Source organism: Drosophila rhopaloa, unplaced genomic scaffold, assembly GCF_018152115.1.
Source record: "Drosophila rhopaloa isolate 14029-0021.01 unplaced genomic scaffold, ASM1815211v1 contig_2, whole genome shotgun sequence".
Lineage (NCBI taxonomy): Eukaryota > Metazoa > Arthropoda > Insecta > Diptera > Drosophilidae > Drosophila > Drosophila rhopaloa.
In genome coordinates, this window is record NW_025335083.1 from 16,668,617 (window position 1) to 16,690,581 (window position 21,965).

A 21,965-nucleotide genomic window follows, 5' to 3' on the forward strand; every position below is an offset into this window, starting at 1 on the left:
CCAATTTTTGACCCATTTTCATGTCATTTATTTACAAGTTTCCGATATGTTGTTAAAAGGTGGCCCATAACTGGACTTCCGAAGTCCATAACTTTATCAAATATTCTCCGATTTCAAAGTGGCATATCTCTTAAGACTCGTAATTTGATTCTCAAAAAATCTGCATTCAAATTTTTCATTTTAACGTTGGTTCAATTTTTGACACATTTTCATGTCATTTATTTTCAAGTTTCCGATATGTTGTTAAAAGGTGGCCCACAACTGGACTTCCGAAGTCCATAACTTTATCAAATATTCTCCGATTCCAAAGTGGCATATCTCTTAAGACTCGTAATTTGATTCTCAAAATATCTGCATTCAAATTTTTCATTTTAAGGTTGGTCCAATTTTTGACCCATTTTCATGTCATTTATTTTCAAGTTTCCGATATGTTGTTAAAAGGTGTCCCATAACTGGACTTCCGAAATCCATAACTTTATCAAATATTCTCCGATTTCAAAGTGGCATATCTCTTAAGACTCGTAATTTGATTCTCAAAAAATCTGCATTCAAATTTTTCATTTAACGTTGGTCCAATTTTTGACCCATTTTCATGTCATTTATTTTCAAGTTTCAGATATGTTGTTAAAAGGTGGCCCACAACTGGACTTCCGAAGTCCATAACTTTATCAAATATTCTCCGATTTCAAAGTGGCATATCTCTTAAGACTCGTAATTTGATTCTCAAAAAATCTGCATTCAAATTTTTATACCCTTGCAGAGGGTATTATAATTTTGGTCAAAAGTGTGCAACGCAGTGAAGGAGACATCTCCGACCATATAAAGTATATATATTCTTGATCAGGATCACCTCCTGAGTTGATATAGCCATGTCCGTCTGTCCGTCTGTCTGTCCGTCTGTCCGTCTGTCTGTTTCTACGCAAACTAGTCTCTCAGTTTTAAAGCTATCGAATTGAAACTTTGCACACACCCTTCTTTCCTTTGCACGCAGTATATAAGTCGGAACGGCCGGGATCGGCCGACTATATCCTATAGCTGCCATATAACTGAACGATCGGAAATGCCATAACTTTGGTGTTTTTAAAGTTAGGAAGTTGGGATTTTCTATGGGTTTTACATTTGGCCAATCAATTTGACGTACCAAATTTTATATGGATCGGCCGACTATATAGTATAGCTGCCATATAACTGAACGATCGGAAATGCCACAACTTTGGTGTTTGTAAAGTTAGGAAGTTGGGATTTTCTATGTGTTTTGTATTTGGCCAATCAATTTGACGTACCAAATTTTATAAGGATCGGCCGACTATATCCTATAGCTGCCATATAACTGATTGATCGGAAATGCCATAACTTTGGTGTTTTTAAAGTTACGAAGTTGGGATTTTTTATGAGTATTAAGAATGCATCATATGAATAATTTTTGAAAATATAATTTACAGAGTATTCTGCAAGGGTATATCAACTTCGGCTCCGCCCGAAGTTAGCTTTCCTTTCTTGTTCATTTTGAGGTTGGTCCAATTTTTGACCCATTTTCATGTCATTTATTTTCAAGTTTCCGATGTGTTGTTATGAGGTGGCCCACAACTGGACTTCCGAAGTCCATAACTTTATCAAATATTCTCCGATTCCAAAGTGGCATATCTCTTAAGACTCGTAATTTGATTCTCAAAAAATCTGCATTCAAATTTTTCATTTTAACGTTGGTCCAATTTTTGACCCATTTTCATGTCATTTATTCTCAAGTCTCCGATATGTTTTTAAAAGGTGGCCCATAACTGGACTTCCGAAATCCATAACGTTATCAAATATTCTCCGATTCCAAAGATGCATATCTCTTAAGACTCGTAATTTGATTCTCAAAAAATCTGCATTCAAATTTTTCATTTTAACGTTGGTCCAATTTTTGATCCTTTTTCATGTCATTTAATTTCAAGTGTCCAAAGTGTTGTTAAAAGGTGGCCCACAACTGGACTTTCGAAGTCCATAACTTTATCAAATATTCTCCGATTCCAAAGTGGCATATCTCTTAAGATTCGTAATTTGATTCTCAAAAAATCTGCATTCAAATTTTTCATTTTAACGTGGGTCCAATTTTTGACCCATTTTCATGTCATTTATTTACAAGTTTCCGATATGTTGTTAAAAGGTGGCCCATAACTGGACTTCCGAAGTCCATAACTTTATCAAATATTCTCCGATTTCAAAGTGGCATATCTCTTAAGACTCGTAATTTGATTCTCAAAAAATCTGCATTCAAATTTTTCATTTTAACGTTGGTTCAATTTTTGACACATTTTCATGTCATTTATTTTCAAGTTTCCGATATGTTGTTAAAAGGTGGCCCACAACTGGACTTCCGAAGTCCATAACTTTATCAAATATTCTCCGATTCCAAAGTGGCATATCTCTTAAGACTCGTAATTTGATTCTCAAAATATCTGCATTCAAATTTTTCATTTTAAGGTTGGTCCAATTTTTGACCCATTTTCATGTCATTTATTTTCAAGTTTCCGATATGTTGTTAAAAGGTGTCCCATAACTGGACTTCCGAAATCCATAACTTTATCAAATATTCTCCGATTTCAAAGTGGCATATCTCTTAAGACTCGTAATTTGATTCTCAAAAAATCTGCATTCAAATTTTTCATTTAACGTTGGTCCAATTTTTGACCCATTTTCATGTCATTTATTTTCAAGTTTCAGATATGTTGTTAAAAGGTGGCCCACAACTGGACTTCCGAAGTCCATAACTTTATCAAATATTCTCCGATTTCAAAGTGGCATATCTCTTAAGACTCGTAATTTGATTCTCAAAAAATCTGCATTCAAATTTTTATACCCTTGCAGAGGGTATTATAATTTTGGTCAAAAGTGTGCCACGCAGTGAAGGAGACATCTCCGACCATATAAAGTATATATATTCTTGATCAGGATCACCTCCTGAGTTGATATAGCCATGTCCGTCTGTCCGTCTGTCTGTCCGTCTGTCCGTCTGTCTGTTTCTACGCAAACTAGTCTCTCAGTTTTAAAGCTATCGAATTGAAACTTTGCACACACCCTTCTTTCCTTTGCACGCAGTATATAAGTCGGAACGGCCGGGATCGGCCGACTATATCCTATAGCTGCCATATAACTGAACGATCGGAAATGCCATAACTTTGGTGTTTTTAAAGTTAGGAAGTTGGGATTTTCTATGGGTTTTACATTTGGCCAATCAATTTGACGTACCAAATTTTATAAGGATCGGCCGACTATATAGTATAGCTGCCATATAACTGAACGATCGGAAATGCCACAACTTTGGTGTTTGTAAAGTTAGGAAGTTGGGATTTTCTATGTGTTTTGTATTTGGCCAATCAATTTGACGTACCAAATTTTATAAGGATCGGCCGACTATATCCTATAGCTGCCATATAACTGATTGATCGGAAATGCCATAACTTTGGTGTTTTTAAAGTTACGAAGTTGGGATTTTTTATGAGTATTAAGAATGCATCATATGAATAATTTTTGAAAATATAATTTACAGAGTATTCTGCAAGGGTATATCAACTTCGGCTCCGCCCGAAGTTAGCTTTCCTTTCTTGTTCATTTTGAGGTTGGTCCAATTTTTGACCCATTTTCATGTCATTTATTTTCAAGTTTCCGATGTGTTGTTATGAGGTGGCCCACAACTGGACTTCCGAAGTCCATAACTTTATCAAATATTCTCCGATTCCAAAGTGGCATATCTCTTAAGACTCGTAATTTGATTCTCAAAAAATCTGCATTCAAATTTTTCATTTTAACGTTGGTCCAATTTTTGACCCATTTTCATGTCATTTATTCTCAAGTCTCCGATATGTTTTTAAAAGGTGGCCCATAACTGGACTTCCGAAATCCATAACGTTATCAAATATTCTCCGATTCCAAAGATGCATATCTCTTAAGACTCGTAATTTGATTCTCAAAAAATCTGCATTCAAATTTTTCATTTTAACGTTGGTCCAATTTTTGACCCTTTTTCATGTCATTTATTTTCAAGTTTCCGATGTGTTGTTATGAGGTGACCCAGAACTGATCTTCCGGAGTCCATAACTTTACCAAATTTTATTTTATTTTATAGAAAAAAAATTTGTATATGTATATAATTACAATTTTTTTTTGTAATCTCTGGCCCGTTTTTTTGTCTTTATGAAAACATATTTACTTGTAGCTTACCATAAATACAGAAGTCCTAAGAATGGTATCCTTTTTTTAATTCACTTTAGATCCAAAATAAATCAATGCGAACAAATAAAGCTACTTAATTAAATGCTTCTATCGAAATGCTTTAATAAATTATAATGTTTAACAAATACTCTTAAAGTAGTAATATAAAATGTTGTTAGTCCTCTAGCTGCATAACATTCAATATGCATTGAACAATATGCTCTGGTATGTTCAGCGGTGTTTCGCACAATTCGCCCGTCTTTTTGTCTAGCATGTAGATTTCGTTGAGCACCCGGTCTTCGTGCTCTGGATCCAAAGACGAGACGAGGGCCAAGGATCCCTCCGCCAGTTCGGCGAGGATTTGTTCGATATCCGGCTCGGCAGTGGTGGGCGGAATGGGGTCATCCGGCGTTATAACTTCATGGCCTTGCTCTTCTTCAATGAAGTTAATGAAATATGTTTCCGACTGTCGATTTGGCGCCTCAGTTGCGGTTTCCACGTCGCTCACATAGCTTAGGGTACCGTCATCCATATTGATGATGGTTTTATCACGGGGCTTGCTTACATCTACTTCATATTCCTTTGGATCATCCATCAGAAGTCCATTTAGCTCAGCCTGCAGTTCTCCTCCGGAAGGTACATTTGTTCCTGTTTGTTCGGTTTTTATCGCTTTCTCTTGCTTAATGGGTGCCAGATCCGCCTGACCCTCTGCTGCGGCTGGGACTGGAACTTTGGGAGGACGTCGTCTAGCCTTGGGCTTTCGCTTGGCGGGTGCACTTCCGTCGTTCTCGTCGGCTTCCAAATCTTTGCGTCTTTTGGCCCAAGCCTGCTTGCCAAGCTTCTTATTTGTCACATGCTCGTTTTCGTAAACTAAATCACCATCGTTCAGTGTACGTGACGCCTTGCTTTGCTGTTGTAATCGTGCACGCTAAAAAGATACGCATAACAAATTTAAAAGGTTTAAACAAATTATTATTCATGCTGGTTTTTTTATCGAACCTTTTTAGGGTTCCCCGGCATAGCGCGCGCAATTTCTCTCCACTGGCGATCATTCTCCTCCCGCTCCCGATCCTCTTCAGCCAGTTGGTCCTTTAGCTCCTGAATGTTGAAGGCTTTGGGATAGAGCAGCGCCTTGTTGATCAGCTGCCCATTGGTGCGTTCCTCCTTTTTGTACTTGAGCTTCAGATCCCGACGAGAGCGCGTGGGAAACATTTGGCACATCAGCGAGAAGTCAGTACCAATGATCTGCAGGCTGCGATAGAAACGGACTGTCTCATCGGAAGTCCAATAAGGCGTACGCTTATGGCGCTTGTAGAATCCGTTGTCACCTGATTAAAGGGTACAAAGAGATTAAAACTTAAACCTTTTTATGTGATATAAAATGCCCACCGGTAGTCTCGTCCATCAGGATAAGAGATGAGTTGGCCAGAACCTTGCGGGCCTCCACCTCGGCCGTGGTTTCGATCTCCAGGGTTTTCTCATCAATGATCATCTCGCCATTGGCATCGAGCTTTAGCTGAGGGACTAGCATGGCGGATGTGCCCTCTCCCTTGGCTTCTAGCAGCTGATCTGACGAGGGCTTGGCATCCTCACTATTAGACTCATCCTTAATGGTCGTCACCGACTGCTTGGGCACCATGGGATTGTTCTCTGGATTATAGTAGATCATGTCCATCATCTTGAACGTCGACTTGTCGGGCACACCCTTGTTGAAGCGCGTCTCGAAGTCCCGCCGGGCATTCAACCGCTGTCCACCTTGGCTTTGGGACTTCTCATCCTTCCGCTGCTTGCCGCCACCTTCGGAATAGGTGGAACAGGTGGACTCGGTGCGAATGCGTCCCATGCCGGGACTCACTGGCGGGAGGTATTTGTAGGGCGATTGAGGCATGGGCGAAGCCACCTGTTGCTGCTGGGGTGTACCCGTCGACGAGCCACTGAGGTAACGCTCCCGCCGAGTGGGTGTGGCCGGCGATTGGTAGTCGCCCTCGTAGTCACTGGCCATTGGAGAGCCCACGAAACTGTTGCGCCTCTGGCCAAAAACCGGAGTGGGACGGACGCGCTGGCGAGCCTGAGCCTTGCTGGGAGACATGGGAAACCCACTGACGGTCTTTTGCAAGTCCATCTGAATGACATTGTCCTCCAGGTCCGAGTGGAAAGCCTCCTCCAGTTGGCCAGCCGAACTGGCGGGCATTTTGAAGGCGATTGCATCAGCTTCGAGTTCGGATTCCGCAGGGGTCGTTGCAGCGGTCGGGGACTCAGCCACTCCCCCTGTCACCGCCTCCTCCTCCGGCTCCTTCTTCGGCGCGGGCAGCTCCTCCTTTCGCGGCTTGCGCTTGATGAGTGACAGGTTGGCCGGAGCCTTGATGCGCTGGCGCCGCATGGACATCCTGCCTGGGTTCTGTTATGGTTCTTCCAGGTTCAAAGGCAATTTCACACATCAAATCGAATCGAAAATCTGCGCAACAAAAACAATGCGGTGCAACCACGAGTTTCTTAAGTGAAGTGTTGGCTAACGGCGAACAGCAAGGGCAGTGGGCTGAAGCTCAGAAAAGGGACTGATATTCGATATTCCTAAACGACCAAAATAAACAATTCCTAAATATCTCAGCACCCAGGATAAACATTTCATTTTTATGAGACAACCTGTTTTTTTTTCTTGCATATAATTGCAGTAATTTTTCAATTACGTTATCCTAACTATTTTAGTTTTGAAAGATAATGAGTTAATCTTACATTTTCATAGTTAAGTAAATAAATTCCAACCAAATTAAATCCGAAGACCCATAAAATTTTGATTGAAATAAGGCTAGAAGAGATTTTTGCAGCACCCTAGAATTTAACAATAAGCTGTCAACACTAAACTTATATCTATTTTTTAATTTATATCTTTTAAAAACAACGTCTGATCACTGATCGCAGCTGTCAACTCTCAGCAGGCCCTTTTAAATTGTCCAACACTGTTGCCTGTAACGACACAACAGCAACAACAACAGCGTGACAAGCAGAGCGCGCAGAAATAACATACATAGCAGCAGACAAATTGCAAGTTGCACGTTTTTTCCCATCGGTCAAACATGATAAGCCCGGCCAGAACATAACCCAGCTCTCTCGCGCAGTAGACATTCGTCAAACCGATCGATTGTGTCCTGGCCACAAGTACTAAATTCCCCAAGTTTCGAGACGACAAATGTGCCAAGTAGTAATAGCGTAGGAGACATTAACTAAGTCGCCGCACTTTGAGTGGGCTGTTATGCAAGCGGGCGGCCGACAGCCAAATTGAATTAGCCGGCATGCTGCTCAATCGATTTGTGCTGGCCATCAAGAACCAGTCTCGGGAGACGCTGCGCGCCTGGAGTTACCAATGCGAGTCGATCTTCGCCCAGCGTTCGCGGCGTATTCAGCAGCTCCTGTGTTTCTACCAGTCGGTTTATGGAACCCAGGGATTGAAGCAGCTGTGGCGCGCCTACTACCGTCGGGAGCTGCAGCCCCCGCTCAGGGGAATGGTGATGAGTGCGGTGGGTCTGGTGGGACTTAACATCAAGCGGCTGGGAACCGATGGCTTCGACTGGAGCAAGGAGCGGCTGGCTATCTCGAACTTCGACCTGTGCAGTCGGGACATCGAATTCATCAATGCCCTGCCTCACAATCAGCTCTGCGAGCGCTGTCAGGCCAAGAAGATGAAGTACTGCTACTGTCAGCTGGGCAACCAGCGCTGCAGGAAGGGCCAAAGTAAGCCATCGACCAGCAAGGAGGCGGACGCGGAGTCCTCCATTGCCAACTGCCAGCGGCCATTAGATCTGGACGTCCGCAATACCCCCGCTGGCACTGTTCGCATTCAGGCCCAAGACGAGCGCAAATGGGAGCCGTACTTCAGCAAGAACGAGTTTAGCATATGGCGGCGCGAGGAACGCTCCTCCTTGTACTCATACAAGGTGAAAGATTTTCGCCTTTAAATTGTATAAACAATCTAAATCATCTTATTTTCATCCCAGGTATATGCCCGTTTCGACGACATCACAGCCGACGATTTCCTCCACGTCCAAACCGATCTGGACTACCGCCGCCAGTGGGACGACACAGCCCTAAGACTGGAGCTCATCAGTGAGGATCCCGTGCCGAATAGCAACTCGCATCTAATATACTGGGAGATGCAGTGGCCACGGCTGTTTGCCAACCGCGACTATGTCTACTGCCGTCGCTACATCAAGGACGAAAACAAGAAGCTGATTTTCATCTGCAATCGTGGAGCCAAGCACAACACCTATCCGAAGTTGCCTGGAAAAGTGCGTGTCACAGACTACTGGAGCCTGATGGTTATCAAGCCCTTCCGTGGCTTCCATGAGCCGGGACTACACTTTGTGCTCACTTACTATGACGACCCGGGCATACCCATACCCCAAAATATCAAGTCTTGGGTGACGCAAAAACAGATGCCCGAGTTCCTCACAAAGATGTACGTGGCCACCAAGAACTATGCCTGTTCGCGGGCCATTAAAATGAAGGACATGTTCCATGGTTTCTCGCTTATTAACGACGAATACACGGCCAACGAGCAGCGCGGCAGTTGGCTAGGCAGTTTAAGCCGGCGAAAGGCGAACAGTAAGCCCGATGCAGAGCGCTAGGTCCCGAACATTAATATCCTTGGTCCTTCGCGCTCATATCCGACTTCCCTATCCCGCAGAGCCAGAAATCAAACCACCCATATACCCAGTTTCATCTTTCATTCATCCCTTCCTTCAACTTTGAAATGAATTCAGGCGAGATGAATCGAAACCACAGAACACCCCAGAGCAAGTGTGCAATAACTTTTGGCATTTTCAGCTCTTAGAAAGTGTGCCACATTGGTGAGAAACTTTAAATATAAATATATATCTATATTAGCTAAACCAAAATATTTTAAGATTAGAAATTGAAATTACTTGTACAATAAAAGAAATGCAAATAGACACCTACTCTGGCTTTACGACTGTTATGATGGAATCTCTTGCCTCCCTATTGAAATTTTACCGAACAATTTCCAGCCTTGCATAACATTATCTATATCGGATTGAAGAGCTCGCCCATATGTTTTTTCATAACAAATTAATAGGTTATTTGTTGTACATTACTTGTGCTTATCAAAAATGCTGGTCCGCCATTATCGTTCATTACTTTTAAAATTCCTCGCATGAGATTGTTGCTGCTCTTATCAACTTTTTTCAAATCTGCTTTACTTATAGATTTACCATAAATATTTCAATTAATTAGGGAACTGAAGTAATCTAAGATGTTAAAGTATTTATTTTTACATAATTTCAATAGTATTTTATTATTCGTGTAAAAGCATTATGGTAATCGAAATTATTCTACAAGTTTTAACATAATTTATTAGTAAGCTATTTAGTTAGAATATGCAGATACACTTTATAAAATATTCGACTTTTAAGGCTGATTGATAACGAAACGAATACAGTTGGGGTAATACAAGAATTGAGATTGCAAAGTAGTGGGAAAGAACCATCATTACACTTGGCAGCAGCGTATCACAGCTCTGTGCGGTCCGCTGAGTTTAGCGGGTTGTTCATATAGGCGATGAAGTCTTTGCTGGTGCGTCCGCCGTTGTAGTCCTGTTTGGTTTTAAGGTATGAGAAGTACAGGATGGTGGGATAACCGCGGACACTGTACTTTGCGCATAGCGCGGCAAGCTTTGTACAGTCGATGGCCACAAACGCTACACGAGGATCGTCTTGCAGAGCCGTGGCAGCCGCTGTGAACTCTGGCTTAGTGTGTTTACAGTGTCCACACCCTAAAAGATAGAATGGTTAGTAGAGTTCTTATGAAAACCTAATTGTAAACTTACATGGAGCATAAAACATGACCAGTGCGTGTTTCTTCCGCTTCAGCGTGGAAGTGAAAGTGTCATCATCTAAAAAGAGCACCTCCTTGCTGTCCTCCTCTTCCTCCCAGCTTTTCTCCGGCGGTGGTGGTGGTGGTGGCTCTTTGGGATCTCGCATAAATTCGACAATTTTCGAAGCCTCGCGCACATTAACTTCGAACTTAAAGACTCCGTTCGTAAAGAATTTAACCGTTGGATAACCCTTGACTTTGTATTTCTCGGCGATAGACGGCTCCTTAGTGGCATCCAGAGCGGCCAAAAGGCCGGGAATCTTTTTCTGCTTCATCTCCAAAGCAGCCTTTTCATATTCGGGCTTCATGCGCTTACAGTGCCCGCACCAGGGCGCATAGAACATGACCAGAGCGGCCTTCTCGTCCTTGAGAGCTGGCTCAAAGCCCTGCGAGGTGAGGTGGACAATCTCCGAGTTGGTGTCCGCCGACCATTCGGGCTCCTTGGGCTTCGGCGTGGGCTTAGCATTAGGGTTGAGCATGAAGGATACCAGGGCTTCCTTATTGTTCTCTCCCTCGTAGGTGAAGCGCAGCTTTCCATTTTCGAAGTAGATCATGGTGGGGAAGCCTGTTAAGAAGTTTCGTTAAATACGAATGTGGTTAAATTATTAATATTGACTTACCAGTTATGTTGAACATTTTTCGTATGGGGGCGTTCTCTTGCCGCTCTACATTCATCGCCGCTAGGAGATAGCCACCCTTGGTCTTCAGCTCCGTGGCCGCCTTGCCGTAGTCAGGCTTCATTTTCTTGCAGAACCCGCACCACGGCACATGGAACATGACCAGCATGGGCCGAATGTCCTTGCGCAGGTGTTTGGTAAATGAGGCGGCGTCACTAAAGTGTAGGACATCCTCGCCGGCGGGATCCTCCTCCCATGGTAGATCGCCGGAAGGATCGCGCATAAAAGTGACTATGGAGCTGACACTTAGTTGCCGGTCGTAGTCCTTGTGAAAATCGCCATCCTTGTAGTGCTTAATGGCGTAAGGTTCCGGTGAGACTTTAAGCTTTTTACACAGCTTTTTGCGATCCTGCTGGCCGCAATCCAGGAGCAGCATCGTCCCGGTTCCCCGTATCGCCTCCGCAGCCTCGCGGAACACTTTTAACTCGGCGCCGGCAGCCTTGGCACTGGCCACATAGAGCGTAAGGACATTGTTCTTGGTTCGCAGCAGCTTTTTGAAGTCCTTGTACTCCACGATGTCATCCTGCACCGCCGAAGTTTTTGTTTTAGCGGCAACAAGTGCCACCAGCAGAAGGAAAACAAACTGGCCCGTGATCCACATTGATCTGCTCGAATTTTGCACTTGATGGCAATGAAATGGCTTGTCTGTGGTTAAACTGTGTCGTGTGCACTGGTTAATTGCATTTTTAATACAGTATTAATGCAGCATTTAAATTTTTAGACGAAAACCGCAGGTAGAAGACGTGGACTAGTCGAAAAACTTATCGATAGCTGGCTTGGAGGAGATGGTACAAAGAGCGTGAATCAAAGTGCCGGCTATGGGGAAAACACCTGTCTCATCGGCAGTTGGTGCTGATATGTGTCTCTATTTAAGATAAAAAGTAGTTAAGTATTTCACTTAATTAATTTATTCTAAATAAATACAAAAATAACTGTTTAAACAAAAAAAAAGGTAAATCAAAAACTATTATGTTAAAAGTCAGCCTTTTTTCTGACCCAAAAATTTTAAATAATGCTGATTATAAAATTCTATTACAATTTAATTGAAAGCGAAAGAAAATAAGTATTCTGTGAAGTAAATAATTAGAATTTTTCGGTTTGGAACGAATGTCTTTAATACGATCATATTATTCTGCTTCATTAAAAACTAGTAAAATATGGATTATTAATTATTAATATTATTTACCTGCCAGCACAGACCCGCTGTCGACTATCGATAGGTCGATCGCCTGCGCTTTTACGTGGCAGGCGACAACCCTAGGTCTGACACATTAACAAGAGGAAGAAGAAGAGCAACGGAGGCAGCAGCAAAAGAGTTTTCCTATTCTCGCCGCAATTGAATTAGTGTTTTCGCAGACAGCCGTAGTTTGCCCAAACCGTGGAAGATGCCTCTCAAACTGGACATCAAGCGCCGCCTGACGTCGCGATCGGATAGGGTCAAGTGCGTTGATCTCCATCCGGCGGAGCCATGGATGTTGTGCGCCCTGTACAATGGCCACGTACACATCATGAACTACGAGAATCAGCAGATGGTGAAGGACTTCGAGGTCTGCGATGTCCCAGTCCGCTCCGCCCGCTTCGTGGCGCGCAAGAACTGGATCCTCACCGGCTCGGATGACATGCAGATCCGGGTGTTCAACTACAACACGCTGGAGAAGGTGCACTCGTACGAGGCGCACTCGGACTACTTGCGGTGCATTGCCGTGCATCCCACACAGCCGCTGGTGCTGACTAGCAGTGGTGAGTAAAATCCGGGAGGTTCTGACCCCCATTTCGTCATCCAAGCCGTGTGTTTACCTTACACATCCGCTGGGAAGTATGCTTTAGTTTTGTGTCTCAATCCTGCCACCTATTTTCCCAACAGACGACATGCTCATCAAGCTATGGAACTGGGAGAAGCTGTGGGCGTGCCAGCGAGTCTTCGAGGGCCACACCCACTACGTTATGCAGATAGTCTTCAACCCAAAGGACAACAACACCTTCGCCTCCGCCTCGCTAGATCGTACGGTGAAGGTGTGGCAACTGGGCTCAAACTTTGCAAACTTTACGCTGGAGGGCCACGAGAAGGGCGTCAACTGTGTGGACTATTACCACGGAGGCGACAAACCCTATCTGATTTCCGGTGCGGATGATCGCCTGGTGAAGATTTGGGACTACCAAAATAAGACATGCGTTCAGACCTTGGAGGGACACGCTCAAAACATCTCGGCTGTCTGTTTCCACCCGGAACTACCCATCGTCTTGACTGGCTCCGAGGATGGCACGGTGCGGATTTGGCACTCGGGCACATATCGCCTGGAGACCTGCCTCAACTACGGATTCGAACGCGTCTGGACCATTTCCAGCATGCGGGGCACCAACAACGTGGCCCTGGGTTACGATGAGGGTTCCATTATCATCAAAGTGGGCCGCGAAGAGCCAGCAATGTCCATGGACGTGGTGGGAGGCAAGATCATTTGGGCTAAGCACTCGGAAATGCAGCAGGTTAGTAAGCAGGGAATAACTTTTCTTTAATCTTTATGTTTATCTAACCCACGTTATTCGCTTTGCAGGTCAACCTGAAGACCATTGCCGATGGCACTGAGATCAAGGATGGCGAACGTCTGCCTGTGGCCGTTAAGGATATGGGCGCCTGCGAGATCTACCCACAGACCATTGCCCACAATCCCAATGGTCGGTTCGTTGTCGTTTGCGGCGATGGCGAGTACATTATCTACACATCGATGGCGCTGAGAAATAAGGCCTTTGGCTCCGCCCAGGAGTTTGTGTGGGCACTGGAGAGCAACGAGTATGCTATCAGGGAGAACAACGGAACCGTCCGTCTTTTCCGAAACTTCAAGGAGCGCAAAAGCTTCACCCCCGAGTACGGGGCAGAGAGCATCTACGGCGGCTACTACTTCGGCGTTAAGACATCCTCCGGATTGGCCTTCTACGACTGGGAGACACTGCAGCTAGTGCGCCGCATAGAGGTGCAGCCAAAGAATGTTTTCTGGAATGAGAGCGGAAGCCTGGTCTGCCTTGCCACAGATGACTCCTACTTCGTTTTGGGTGTGGACACCGCTCAGGTTGCCAACGCTGTGGAATCAAAAGAGGGCCTCGAGGATGACGGTGTGGAGAGTGCCTTCAATGTTTTAGGTAAGTTAAATACGAAGGGGAAACATAAATATAGATAGATATTAATCATAAATGGGAGCAAGTTAAGATCTTATCTTGAGAATATGTCTGATGAAATGGTTAGCTTGAACAAGTTTTCCAATGAGAGATAACTAGCGTTGATTTTTTTTTTTAATGGCTTACGAAGTTAATTCAATCAAATATTTGACTTCTGCTGCTCGTTTCCCAAATCAATTAATGAGGGTTTGTAACATATGAAAACGATTATCTTGAATATCAAATTAACAAAATCAAATCAAATTAATTACATAGTTATAATCGTTTTTATTTGCAGGAGAGGTCTCTGAATCCGTGAAGACAGGCTTGTGGGTAGGCGACTGCTTCATCTACACCAACTCGGTGAACCGCATTAACTACTACGTGGGCGGCGAGATCGTGACAGTATCCCACTTGGATCGCACAATGTATTTACTGGGTTACGTGCCCAAAGACAACCGCCTTTACCTGGGCGACAAGGAGCTGAACGTGATTAGTTTCTGCCTGCAGCTGTCTGTGCTGGAGTACCAGACGGCAGTGATGCGACGAGACTTTGAGCGCGCGGACATAGTGCTGCCCACCATTCCCAAGGAGCACCGCACTCGCGTGGCACACTTCCTGGAAAAACAGGGCTTTAAGTCGCAGGCCCTCCAGGTCTCCACTGATGCCGACCACAAGTTTGACTTGGCCCTTCAAATTGGGGAGTTGGACATCGCTCTTAAGCTGGCCCGGGAGTCGGAGAATTCCCAGAAGTGGTCCCAACTGGCGGATGTCGCGGCGCGCAAAAACAACATGGCTCTGGTCAAGGAGTGCATGCAGAAGGCAAACGACTTCAGCGGCCTCTTGCTACTTTCAACAGCCTCCGGCGATGCCCAGATGCTCGAAGAGGTAGGTGGTGCGGGCTCCACTCAGGGACGCCACAACATTGCCTTCCTGGCAGCCTTCCTTCGGTCGGATGTGAACCGCTGCCTGGAGATTCTCATCGAGACAAACCGTCTGCCAGAGGCAGCGTTCTTTGCCCGCACCTACCTGCCCAGTCAGATGTCAAGGGTGGTGGAGCTGTGGCGCGAGGAGTTGGGCAAGGTCAATGAGAAAGCTGGCCAGTCGCTGGCCGATCCGGCTCAATATACCAATCTCTTCCCGGGCCTGGGCGACGCACTGCGCGTGGAGCAACATCTGCAAGAAGAGCGGGCTCGCAAGGCACCAGCACGTCTGGCCGGACAACTGCCCCTAAACAGCGAGCGTAATCCCCTCCAGGAACTGCTTGCCGCCGAGCAGGGTGGCGCCGGCCAGCAGCTGGAGGAGAAGGCAAAGCCGACTTTTGTTCCCGCTCAAGCTGCCGTCTCCAGCCATGTGGCCGAACCCACATCTGCCGCGGATGACGACGACGACCTGGACCTGGAAATCGATGGCATTACGCTGGATGACAACATCGATACGACAGATGTGAACCTGGATGACGACTTTTTGAGCGACGATTAGGGCGGGCTAAGATCGGATCCAGATCTAGAATACCATTTAAAACCATCGTTTACTGCTACGGGAGTCCCACGTTTGGAGCATTTCGAGCCACACAATTCCGCGCATACATTCACATTTGATTTGATTGAATGTTGTTTAAAAATATATCTATTAATATTATGTACAACAGTAATGGAGCAAAAAATGCAATAAATACTTATACAACAAATTCAAATTAAGCGGGTATTTGTTTCGCCTCAGCAAATAATTCGATAGCATGTATCGATTAAATATTGCGCCCCAAAAATTCAAAATTACGGAAAACATATATTATATTTTATGATATTTGTTTTGTATTTGACTTGCCATTTTGTATAAAAAAGGAAATATTTTCGATTTTTGTTTGTCAATAATAATAGCGCCATTAACTGTAGAATTACTTAAAATCTCTTTTGCCTAGAACCACAAAAAATTACAGTAGTCTTTTGAAAATAAAAGTATTAACAAAGTTATTTGAAATAACTATTTTTTTTGGTCTCTGAGAAAATGGAATAGCAATTAATTTAGAACATAATTTGTTTTGAACTAATTAAACGTTGGAATATCTGCATTGGGCTATTATTTATTTATTTATCGTATCATTTTAATGACGTGGTCTATTGATGGGGCTTAGATGTAATTTGTAGCTTTACTATAAACAATTACTGCTGTTTTTTGATTTGAGAATATCATTATAATATATCATTATCACTCGTAATTCAGTATAAATGATTTTCTGCGAATTTAATGGCAATTATCAAAATTGCTATATTTCAAAATCTCATTTTTTGGGGTGAGAATAACAGCAATTGAGTAGGCCACCTGGCAAAAGTCCGGCAACCACGTTCATCAGTATACATACATACAATTCGTGTGTGCGTCTGGATTTTGCTGTATTTTTTATTTAAGAATGAATTATTAACTAACCATTAATAAATTATTATTAAATAAAAAACAGTTAAAAACCGCGATTCGACCGTGAGTAGTGCTTGAAAATCGGCGACGGCGGGAATCATCCACTTTTAGTCAAATCCCGCTGCTCGTCGGTTTAGTATCGATTTTTCGGCCACATATTAACCTCAAGAATCAAAATAGATACACACCGAGTCCTCCCGAAAACCGTAAGAAACAGAAACACCATGGACCAGGAGAACTTCCACGGGCATAGCCTGCCGCAGCAGCTGCAGAACATGCACCTCCAGCAGACGCCCCAATCACTCCAGAATCCCGTCCAGACGGGATTTGCTCCGCGGCGGCAGTACGACAATCTGGGCGGCCTGGGCAATGGCAATCCCGCCCTCGGCCCCGGCAGTCCGGTCAAGAGTGCTCCGCTGGGGCAGCGCCCTGTGAAGATCAAGAAGGAGAAGGTGGCCCAGGTGGTGCAGCCTTCGCAGCCTGGTCAGCTGCAGCTGTCGGAGCTGGGGGATCCCGCCTTGGCGGCTGGATCAGGAGTTCCAGGAGCAACCGGGGTGGGCCTAATTGGGGGACTAATGCCCAGCGACGATGCACTAAAGTTCGTCAGCGAGACAGACGCCAATGGACTGGCCATGAAGACGCCCGTCAGCATTCTGCAGGAGCTGCTCAGCCGGCGCGGCATCACGCCGGGCTATGAGCTCGTCCAGATCGAGGGCGCCATTCACGAGCCGACCTTCCGGTTTCGCGTGTCCTTCAAGGACAAGGACACCCCCTTCACGGCCATGGGTGCGGGACGCTCAAAGAAAGAGGCTAAGCACGCGGCGGCCCGTGCTCTCATTGACAAGCTGATCGGACCGCAGCTGCCGGAATCGCCCAGCAGCTCCGCCGGTCCGTCGGTGACTGGTCTCACGGTCGCCGGGAGCGGCGGTGACGGCAACGCCAATGCCACGGGCGGCGGAGAGTGAGTTTCCCGCAAGGAACTCTTTCAGGGCGCTATCTAATCTTTTTGCCCTCTGTGATTGCAGTGTTGGCGACAAGATCGTGGGCAATCCTATTGGGTGGCTGCAGGAGTTGTGCATGCAGCGGCGATGGCCACCACCGTCGTACGAAACGGAGACGGAAGTGGGGCTGCCCCACGAGCGGCTCTTCACGATCGCCTGCTCGATCCTCAACTATCGCGAGATGGGCAAAGGCAAGAGCAAGAAGATAGCCAAGCGCTTGGCCGCCCACCGCATGTGGATGCGGCTGCAGGAGACGCCCATTGATTCGGCCAAGATTAGCGACAGCATCTGCGGCGAGTTGGAGGGCGAAGTGAGTACCATCCAAGACACCAGCTGCACATTAAGCGAGCGATATGTGCGCATCTCTGAAGACTTTCAGTTGCTTGAGATTTAACCCGGGGTCACAAAGCTCCCACACTTTTCTATTACTCACCCCGCAATCTTGTGCATGCTTTTATGACAGACTGATTCAATTTAATTGGTTGCGGACTGTCTTAGCTTAAATATTTCTGTAGAACATCTTCTTTTTATGTATTTTGTGTCAGTTGTTTTACCTTTTGACTCTTAAAAAATACTTTTTGGTTAAAAATTGTATTTTTTGTATGATTCCACGTAAATATATAATCTATTAAACCAAAAATCTTTTAAGATGTAAACGTTTGTGTAATATCGCTTAGTTGCCTCTAAGCAAACTAGAATCTTAAAAGGAAATACAAATTTAAAATCGGAACAATTCCTGTGTCCTAATAAAATATTTTGAAAATTATATCATATTAATGTCAATAATAACAGATTTTGTCATGTTTTGTAACGGTATTCCATCGTAATTAAGTCTAATCCGCCTTATATTTTAGTAACTGCCTTGAATTCGAATACTTAAACAATCGTGATGAAATGTACAAATTTGCATTAATTCGTTTAGTTTTTATTATTAGTAATTCCTTACCAATTATACAAATGTTGCCAAATATACTAAACCTGGTTTTATTCGTTCATTTTATGATTGTGGTTTATTTTGGTGCCTTTTCCTGTCTTTATTGTTTGTCTTGCCTAAAATGTATGCTTGTTAAAAGAAAATAAGTTTATACCTAGATTTTGAAGGCTATCCTAGCATCCTTTGAAATCATCCTCTGCACCCATCCACATCCATGTGATATGTTTCAACTCACCATTTGCGTGGGTGAATTCGATTGTGTGCAAAATAAAACGGAGAAAAAGAAACCAACAACTTTGCGCTCTTATTTACAGCCCCGCAGTAGCGAAAATTATTATGGTGAATTGAAAGATATCTCTGTGCCAACACTGACCACGCAGCACAGTAACAAAGTATCCCAGTTCCATAAGACCCTGAAAAATGCGACGGGCAAAAAACTGCTCAAGTTACAGGTAAATTTCACTGTCACTAAATCTCACAAAATAATTTGCAAATGCAAATAAACAAAATCCAGGATAAATTGGAGTTTTGGCTCACACTTATTTGCTTATAAAATTAAAATCCTGTCGAACTTCCATAACTTCCATAAGTTGATTTTTCACAAATATTACTCTTTTATTCACTGGAACTTAAATTTCATTTCCCTATCGTGAGCTTACAATATATTGAATAATCTAAATTAAATGTATTTACCTTCCTCCAATTCTTGGCTAAGGCAAATTTCAGAAAAGGTTATTGGAAATGGTATACAGCTTTTAATTTAAAATGATTTCACATGTAATAATTTTTCGATACCTTTAAATCTATGTAATGAAAGTAAATTAACAAAACTTACCATATACTTTTCACCATTTTCTTATACTCTACCTGATACGAACATTACATTTTTAATTCTTGTTCTACGAAACGAATTTTAAATTTTGATTTTTTTCTAAGATCAAAACACAAATATTAAATACTTTGAGGAACGTTAAGAAAAAAGTTTACAAGTGCATCGTGTTCTTATTGATGTGTTAAAGTTTGGAAGTTCGACTTCTTATTTATCTGAATCCATGCACACATCTACTTACATGTATTTAGTAAACGCAACCTATGTGTAATATATCGTTTTGCAAGTGTATTTTGAGTCTCCGCTAATGTGGTTCCCTATGTTTTGTTTCCAGAAGACTTGCCTAAAGAGCACTAAGATCGACTACATCAAGCTGCTGGGCGAGATCGCGACCGAGAACCAGTTCGAGGTGACCTACGTGGACATCGAGGAGAAGACCTTCACTGGACAGTTCCAGTGTCTAGTTCAGCTCTCCACGCTGCCCGTGGGCGTTTGCCATGGAAGCGGTCCGTCGGCCGCGGAGGCCCAGCGGCATGCCGCCCAGAACGCTCTCGAGTATTTGAAGATCATGACCAAGAAATAGGGGCAGCCAGCTGCATAGCAAAATCTGAACGCACACCACGACCACGAGGATATGGCGCATGCTGTTACGGGTTACAGTACCCGCACCAAATAGCTTTCTTTCCGGGAGTGTCCAAGCACCCTTTGTGGCTCAGTCCAATGGCGATATAATTTATATTTGGTTTCTTTCACGATTCCTATGATTAGACAGTTGACTTTTCTTTACTATATATGTAAATGTTCATATACACTTAACAACGTATGTACACTTGCATATACAGACAAGTGTGTAATCTATATTGGAATCTTATAATCGCTTTGAAATTGTTTATAATTCCAAGAAACGAAAGCCACAGAAAAAAACCCAATAAATCCAATGAAACTAGCTAACTAGGCTTAAGATAGATCGCGTGGTTTGGTGTTCGAAGGTGATAAGGCTTATAAATATATTCGGTATTTCGGTAATCGCTACTAAAATGGACATTTTATTTGCTTGGGCGGTTATCAATGATTTTTATTTCTTCTAGTGCTGAAAAACAGATTTTTTAACTGGGACTAAAATAAAAACTATATTTTATAATTTAAGAAAATTTAAAGTTCCGCGGATGGAGCTCCCCTTAATATATGATACGTATACGATCAATCCTTTATTGTTGTCAATCTTAAAGCGACGTTTAATTACACTAGTACACTACTAATTGAACATGATGGGTACGACAAAAATTTTTTCTTGAATCGTTCTTGAGATATTCGCAAAAAGCTTGTTTAATTTTCGTTATAAATCAAATAAGTGTATGGACAATTTTAAAAACCCTGAAATAAGTATTTAATAAAATAATAAGAAAATCCGAAATATAAATTATTGACAGTAACATGCCAAAACTTTATTTAAATTAGTACTTAGGCTAGCTGTATTCTACGTTCTTATAAGAGATTGCAACTATTTCTTCTTTCGGTCCTGCGTGCACTTGGGACAGAACCATTTGCCCTTTGGCTTTGTGGTAAGGCCAACGCAGGCAAAGTGGAACCACTCGATGGGGCACTAAAAAGTGGTGAGGAGAACCTTTAGAACGGACCACCAATCAAATGAAAAACGGATACTCACGTCGGGATTGTCGCAGCCAATCATCTCACCATAGGACACCTGGTGGCACAGACAATACGTTGGCTCATTGGGGTCGACGGGCATGTCCATAACGTCGCTGGGGTGCGTGGCGGCCGTGTGGCACGACTCCTTCTCTGAGTCATCCACCTCGACGGTTTTCTAGGTGGGGAGTAACAGAAGATTAAGAAAAAAGGTTTTCGGATGGTAGTGGCATGCAGATACATAAGATTAAATGCAAACGATAGTCTAAAGACAATGGAGAATGCAGGGTATCTACGGGGATAAGCTACAAAACAAGAAGTAGTTCTTCTAAATCGGGCCAACCAAAACTGGGAAATAGGTAAAACAAACTAGAGAACTAACAATGTATATGATAATGTGGATGGTTTACCTTTTGTGCGCCCCCCTTGCGAGTTTCTTTTTCTTGATTTACCTTGGACTTTTTCTTTTTGGTACCTTGCCCTGCATTGCTGCTCGAATTGAGGCTGGAATTGGCGTTGGTCTGGTTGCTGCCACGCCCAGTGTCCTCGTCCGATGAGGCGGACTTCTTCTTTTTGCCCGCCGTCTTGCTGTCCTTAGTCTTTTTGCGACCTTCTGCAAGCAGTCAAAATTGAGATTAAACTAATGGAAAGTGGGATACCAAAATTAACTCTTACTCTTGGCCACCACTTCCTCGGATTTGGCACGCGTGGAGGAAGCCTTCTCCTGGATCTCGCCCTCGAAGCGGGCCAGGTCGTTGTCCAGGCGGCGTATCTGCTTGTCCACCAGTTCGTATGTTTGTATGGCCAGCTGGACCTTGTCGTCACTGTACTCCTTGGCTTTGCCAAACAGCGCCTTTATGTCCTCCTGGCGCTCCTTGCGCTCCTCGTCGCTCATGGCCCCGTTTTCGCCCAGCTTTCGCATGAAGTCCTTTGCATGGCTATCAATGCTCTTCATTGCCGTTTGGGCGCGATCGTCCAGTTTCCGCATCAACTTAAAGTTTCGCTCCAGCTCCGTGGGCAGACTCTCCAGGCCTGTTTGAAAATGGTAAATATACAAGGTTTCCGGTGTGATTCTCAGGTGCAACTATAAACCCACCATCCAGATAGTTTTCCAAATATATTGCCGACGACATTTTTTGGTCGAAATGTAGCTACTAACAAGCAATTTAGGGTGTATAAGTAAAAACAGCGTCTATTTACGATTCAGCAACAGCTGTTTTTGTGCGTGGGCT

At 43.8% G+C, this 21,965-nt stretch overlaps 6 protein-coding genes across 12 annotated transcripts; 3 read left to right on the forward strand and 3 right to left on the reverse strand.

Annotated features, from left to right (window-relative positions):
- Positions 1-4,285: 4,285 nt before the first annotated feature.
- On the reverse strand, positions 4,286-6,710 carry LOC108039425 (transcription factor TFIIIB component B'' homolog). Its single transcript, XM_017116440.2, has 3 exons — positions 5,584-6,710; positions 5,194-5,522; positions 4,286-5,122 (listed from the first exon to the last, which is right to left on the reverse strand). The coding sequence occupies exons 1-3, from the start codon at positions 6,578-6,580 to the stop codon at positions 4,370-4,372; spliced, it is 2,079 nt and encodes a 692-aa protein (XP_016971929.1). The 5' UTR covers positions 6,581-6,710; the 3' UTR covers positions 4,286-4,369.
- A 382-nt stretch (positions 6,711-7,092) lies between these two features.
- On the forward strand, positions 7,093-9,174 carry LOC108039428 (stAR-related lipid transfer protein 7, mitochondrial). 2 transcript variants are annotated; one of them, XM_017116443.2, is made up of 3 exons: positions 7,093-8,126; positions 8,187-8,816; positions 8,876-9,174. In XM_017116443.2, exons 1-2 carry the CDS (start codon positions 7,485-7,487, stop codon positions 8,814-8,816), a joined length of 1,272 nt encoding a protein of 423 aa, XP_016971932.1. In that variant the 5' UTR covers positions 7,093-7,484; the 3' UTR covers positions 8,876-9,174. The 2 variants fall into 2 exon arrangements, with proteins under 2 accessions (XP_016971932.1, XP_016971931.1); XM_017116442.2 differs by having other exon boundaries at positions 7,096-8,126; positions 8,187-9,174.
- Positions 9,175-9,456: 282 nt separating this feature from the next.
- Positions 9,457-11,592, reverse strand: LOC108039427 (protein disulfide-isomerase A5). The gene is made up of 3 exons (XM_017116441.2): positions 10,701-11,592; positions 10,034-10,645; positions 9,457-9,979 (listed from the first exon to the last, which is right to left on the reverse strand). Exons 1-3 carry the CDS (start codon positions 11,356-11,358, stop codon positions 9,717-9,719), a joined length of 1,533 nt encoding a protein of 510 aa, XP_016971930.2. The 5' UTR covers positions 11,359-11,592; the 3' UTR covers positions 9,457-9,716.
- A 433-nt stretch (positions 11,593-12,025) lies between these two features.
- Positions 12,026-15,603, forward strand: LOC108039431 (coatomer subunit beta'). The gene is made up of 4 exons (XM_017116447.2): positions 12,026-12,497; positions 12,622-13,241; positions 13,310-13,892; positions 14,206-15,603. Exons 1-4 carry the CDS (start codon positions 12,143-12,145, stop codon positions 15,387-15,389), a joined length of 2,742 nt encoding a protein of 913 aa, XP_016971936.1. The 5' UTR covers positions 12,026-12,142; the 3' UTR covers positions 15,390-15,603.
- Positions 15,604-16,250: 647 nt separating this feature from the next.
- On the forward strand, positions 16,251-20,124 carry LOC108039435 (interferon-inducible double-stranded RNA-dependent protein kinase activator A homolog). Of its 5 annotated transcripts, none has more exons than XM_044460411.1 (5): positions 16,251-16,385; positions 16,503-17,283; positions 17,348-17,633; positions 18,572-18,709; positions 19,424-20,124. In XM_044460411.1, the coding sequence occupies exons 2-5, from the start codon at positions 16,547-16,549 to the stop codon at positions 19,667-19,669; spliced, it is 1,407 nt and encodes a 468-aa protein (XP_044316346.1). In that variant the 5' UTR covers positions 16,251-16,385; positions 16,503-16,546; the 3' UTR covers positions 19,670-20,124. The 5 variants fall into 5 exon arrangements, with proteins under 5 accessions (XP_044316346.1, XP_044316347.1, XP_044316348.1 ...); XM_044460409.1 differs by having other exon boundaries at positions 16,252-16,385; positions 19,421-20,124; XM_044460412.1 differs by lacking the exon at positions 18,572-18,709 and having other exon boundaries at positions 19,421-20,124.
- A 383-nt stretch (positions 20,125-20,507) lies between these two features.
- Positions 20,508-21,961, reverse strand: LOC108052387 (inhibitor of growth protein 5). 2 transcript variants are annotated; one of them, XM_017134786.2, is made up of 5 exons: positions 21,830-21,961; positions 21,409-21,765; positions 21,186-21,346; positions 20,753-20,911; positions 20,508-20,689 (listed from the first exon to the last, which is right to left on the reverse strand). In XM_017134786.2, exons 1-5 carry the CDS (start codon positions 21,864-21,866, stop codon positions 20,588-20,590), a joined length of 816 nt encoding a protein of 271 aa, XP_016990275.1. In that variant the 5' UTR covers positions 21,867-21,961; the 3' UTR covers positions 20,508-20,587. The 2 variants fall into 2 exon arrangements, with proteins under 2 accessions (XP_016990275.1, XP_016990267.1); XM_017134778.2 differs by having other exon boundaries at positions 21,144-21,346.
- Positions 21,962-21,965: the final 4 nt, after the last annotated feature.

Excerpts from the sequence above, each read along its gene's own strand:
- LOC108039425 (XM_017116440.2), bottom strand. The coding sequence starts at position 6,580 with ATGTCCATGCGGCGCCAGCGCATCAAGGCTCCGGCCAACCTGTCACTC. Across the intron at positions 5,523-5,583 it reads CCTGATGGACGAGACTACCG|GTGACAACGGATTCTACAAG; the intron begins GTGGGCATTTTA and ends CCCTTTAATCAG. Across the intron at positions 5,123-5,193 it reads TGCCGGGGAACCCTAAAAAG|CGTGCACGATTACAACAGCA; the intron begins GTTCGATAAAAA and ends GTATCTTTTTAG.
- LOC108039428 (XM_017116443.2), top strand. The coding sequence starts at position 7,485 with ATGCTGCTCAATCGATTTGTGCTGGCCATCAAGAACCAGTCTCGGGAG. Across the intron at positions 8,127-8,186 it reads CCTCCTTGTACTCATACAAG|GTATATGCCCGTTTCGACGA; the intron begins GTGAAAGATTTT and ends TTTTCATCCCAG.
- LOC108039427 (XM_017116441.2), bottom strand. The coding sequence starts at position 11,358 with ATGTGGATCACGGGCCAGTTTGTTTTCCTTCTGCTGGTGGCACTTGTT. Across the intron at positions 10,646-10,700 it reads AAAAATGTTCAACATAACTG|GCTTCCCCACCATGATCTAC; the intron begins GTAAGTCAATAT and ends ACTTCTTAACAG. Across the intron at positions 9,980-10,033 it reads GGTCATGTTTTATGCTCCAT|GGTGTGGACACTGTAAACAC; the intron begins GTAAGTTTACAA and ends TCTATCTTTTAG.
- LOC108039431 (XM_017116447.2), top strand. The coding sequence starts at position 12,143 with ATGCCTCTCAAACTGGACATCAAGCGCCGCCTGACGTCGCGATCGGAT. Across the intron at positions 12,498-12,621 it reads GCTGGTGCTGACTAGCAGTG|ACGACATGCTCATCAAGCTA; the intron begins GTGAGTAAAATC and ends TTTTCCCAACAG. Across the intron at positions 13,242-13,309 it reads AGCACTCGGAAATGCAGCAG|GTCAACCTGAAGACCATTGC; the intron begins GTTAGTAAGCAG and ends TTCGCTTTGCAG.
- LOC108039435 (XM_044460409.1), top strand. The coding sequence starts at position 16,547 with ATGGACCAGGAGAACTTCCACGGGCATAGCCTGCCGCAGCAGCTGCAG. Across the intron at positions 17,284-17,347 it reads AATGCCACGGGCGGCGGAGA|TGTTGGCGACAAGATCGTGG; the intron begins GTGAGTTTCCCG and ends CTGTGATTGCAG. Across the intron at positions 17,634-18,571 it reads GCGGCGAGTTGGAGGGCGAA|CCCCGCAGTAGCGAAAATTA; the intron begins GTGAGTACCATC and ends TCTTATTTACAG.
- LOC108052387 (XM_017134778.2), bottom strand. The coding sequence starts at position 21,866 with ATGTCGTCGGCAATATATTTGGAAAACTATCTGGATG. Across the intron at positions 21,766-21,829 it reads TTTGGAAAACTATCTGGATG|GCCTGGAGAGTCTGCCCACG; the intron begins GTGGGTTTATAG and ends ATTTTCAAACAG. Across the intron at positions 20,912-21,143 it reads GCAAGGGGGGCGCACAAAAG|AAAACCGTCGAGGTGGATGA; the intron begins GTAAACCATCCA and ends CTCCCCACCTAG.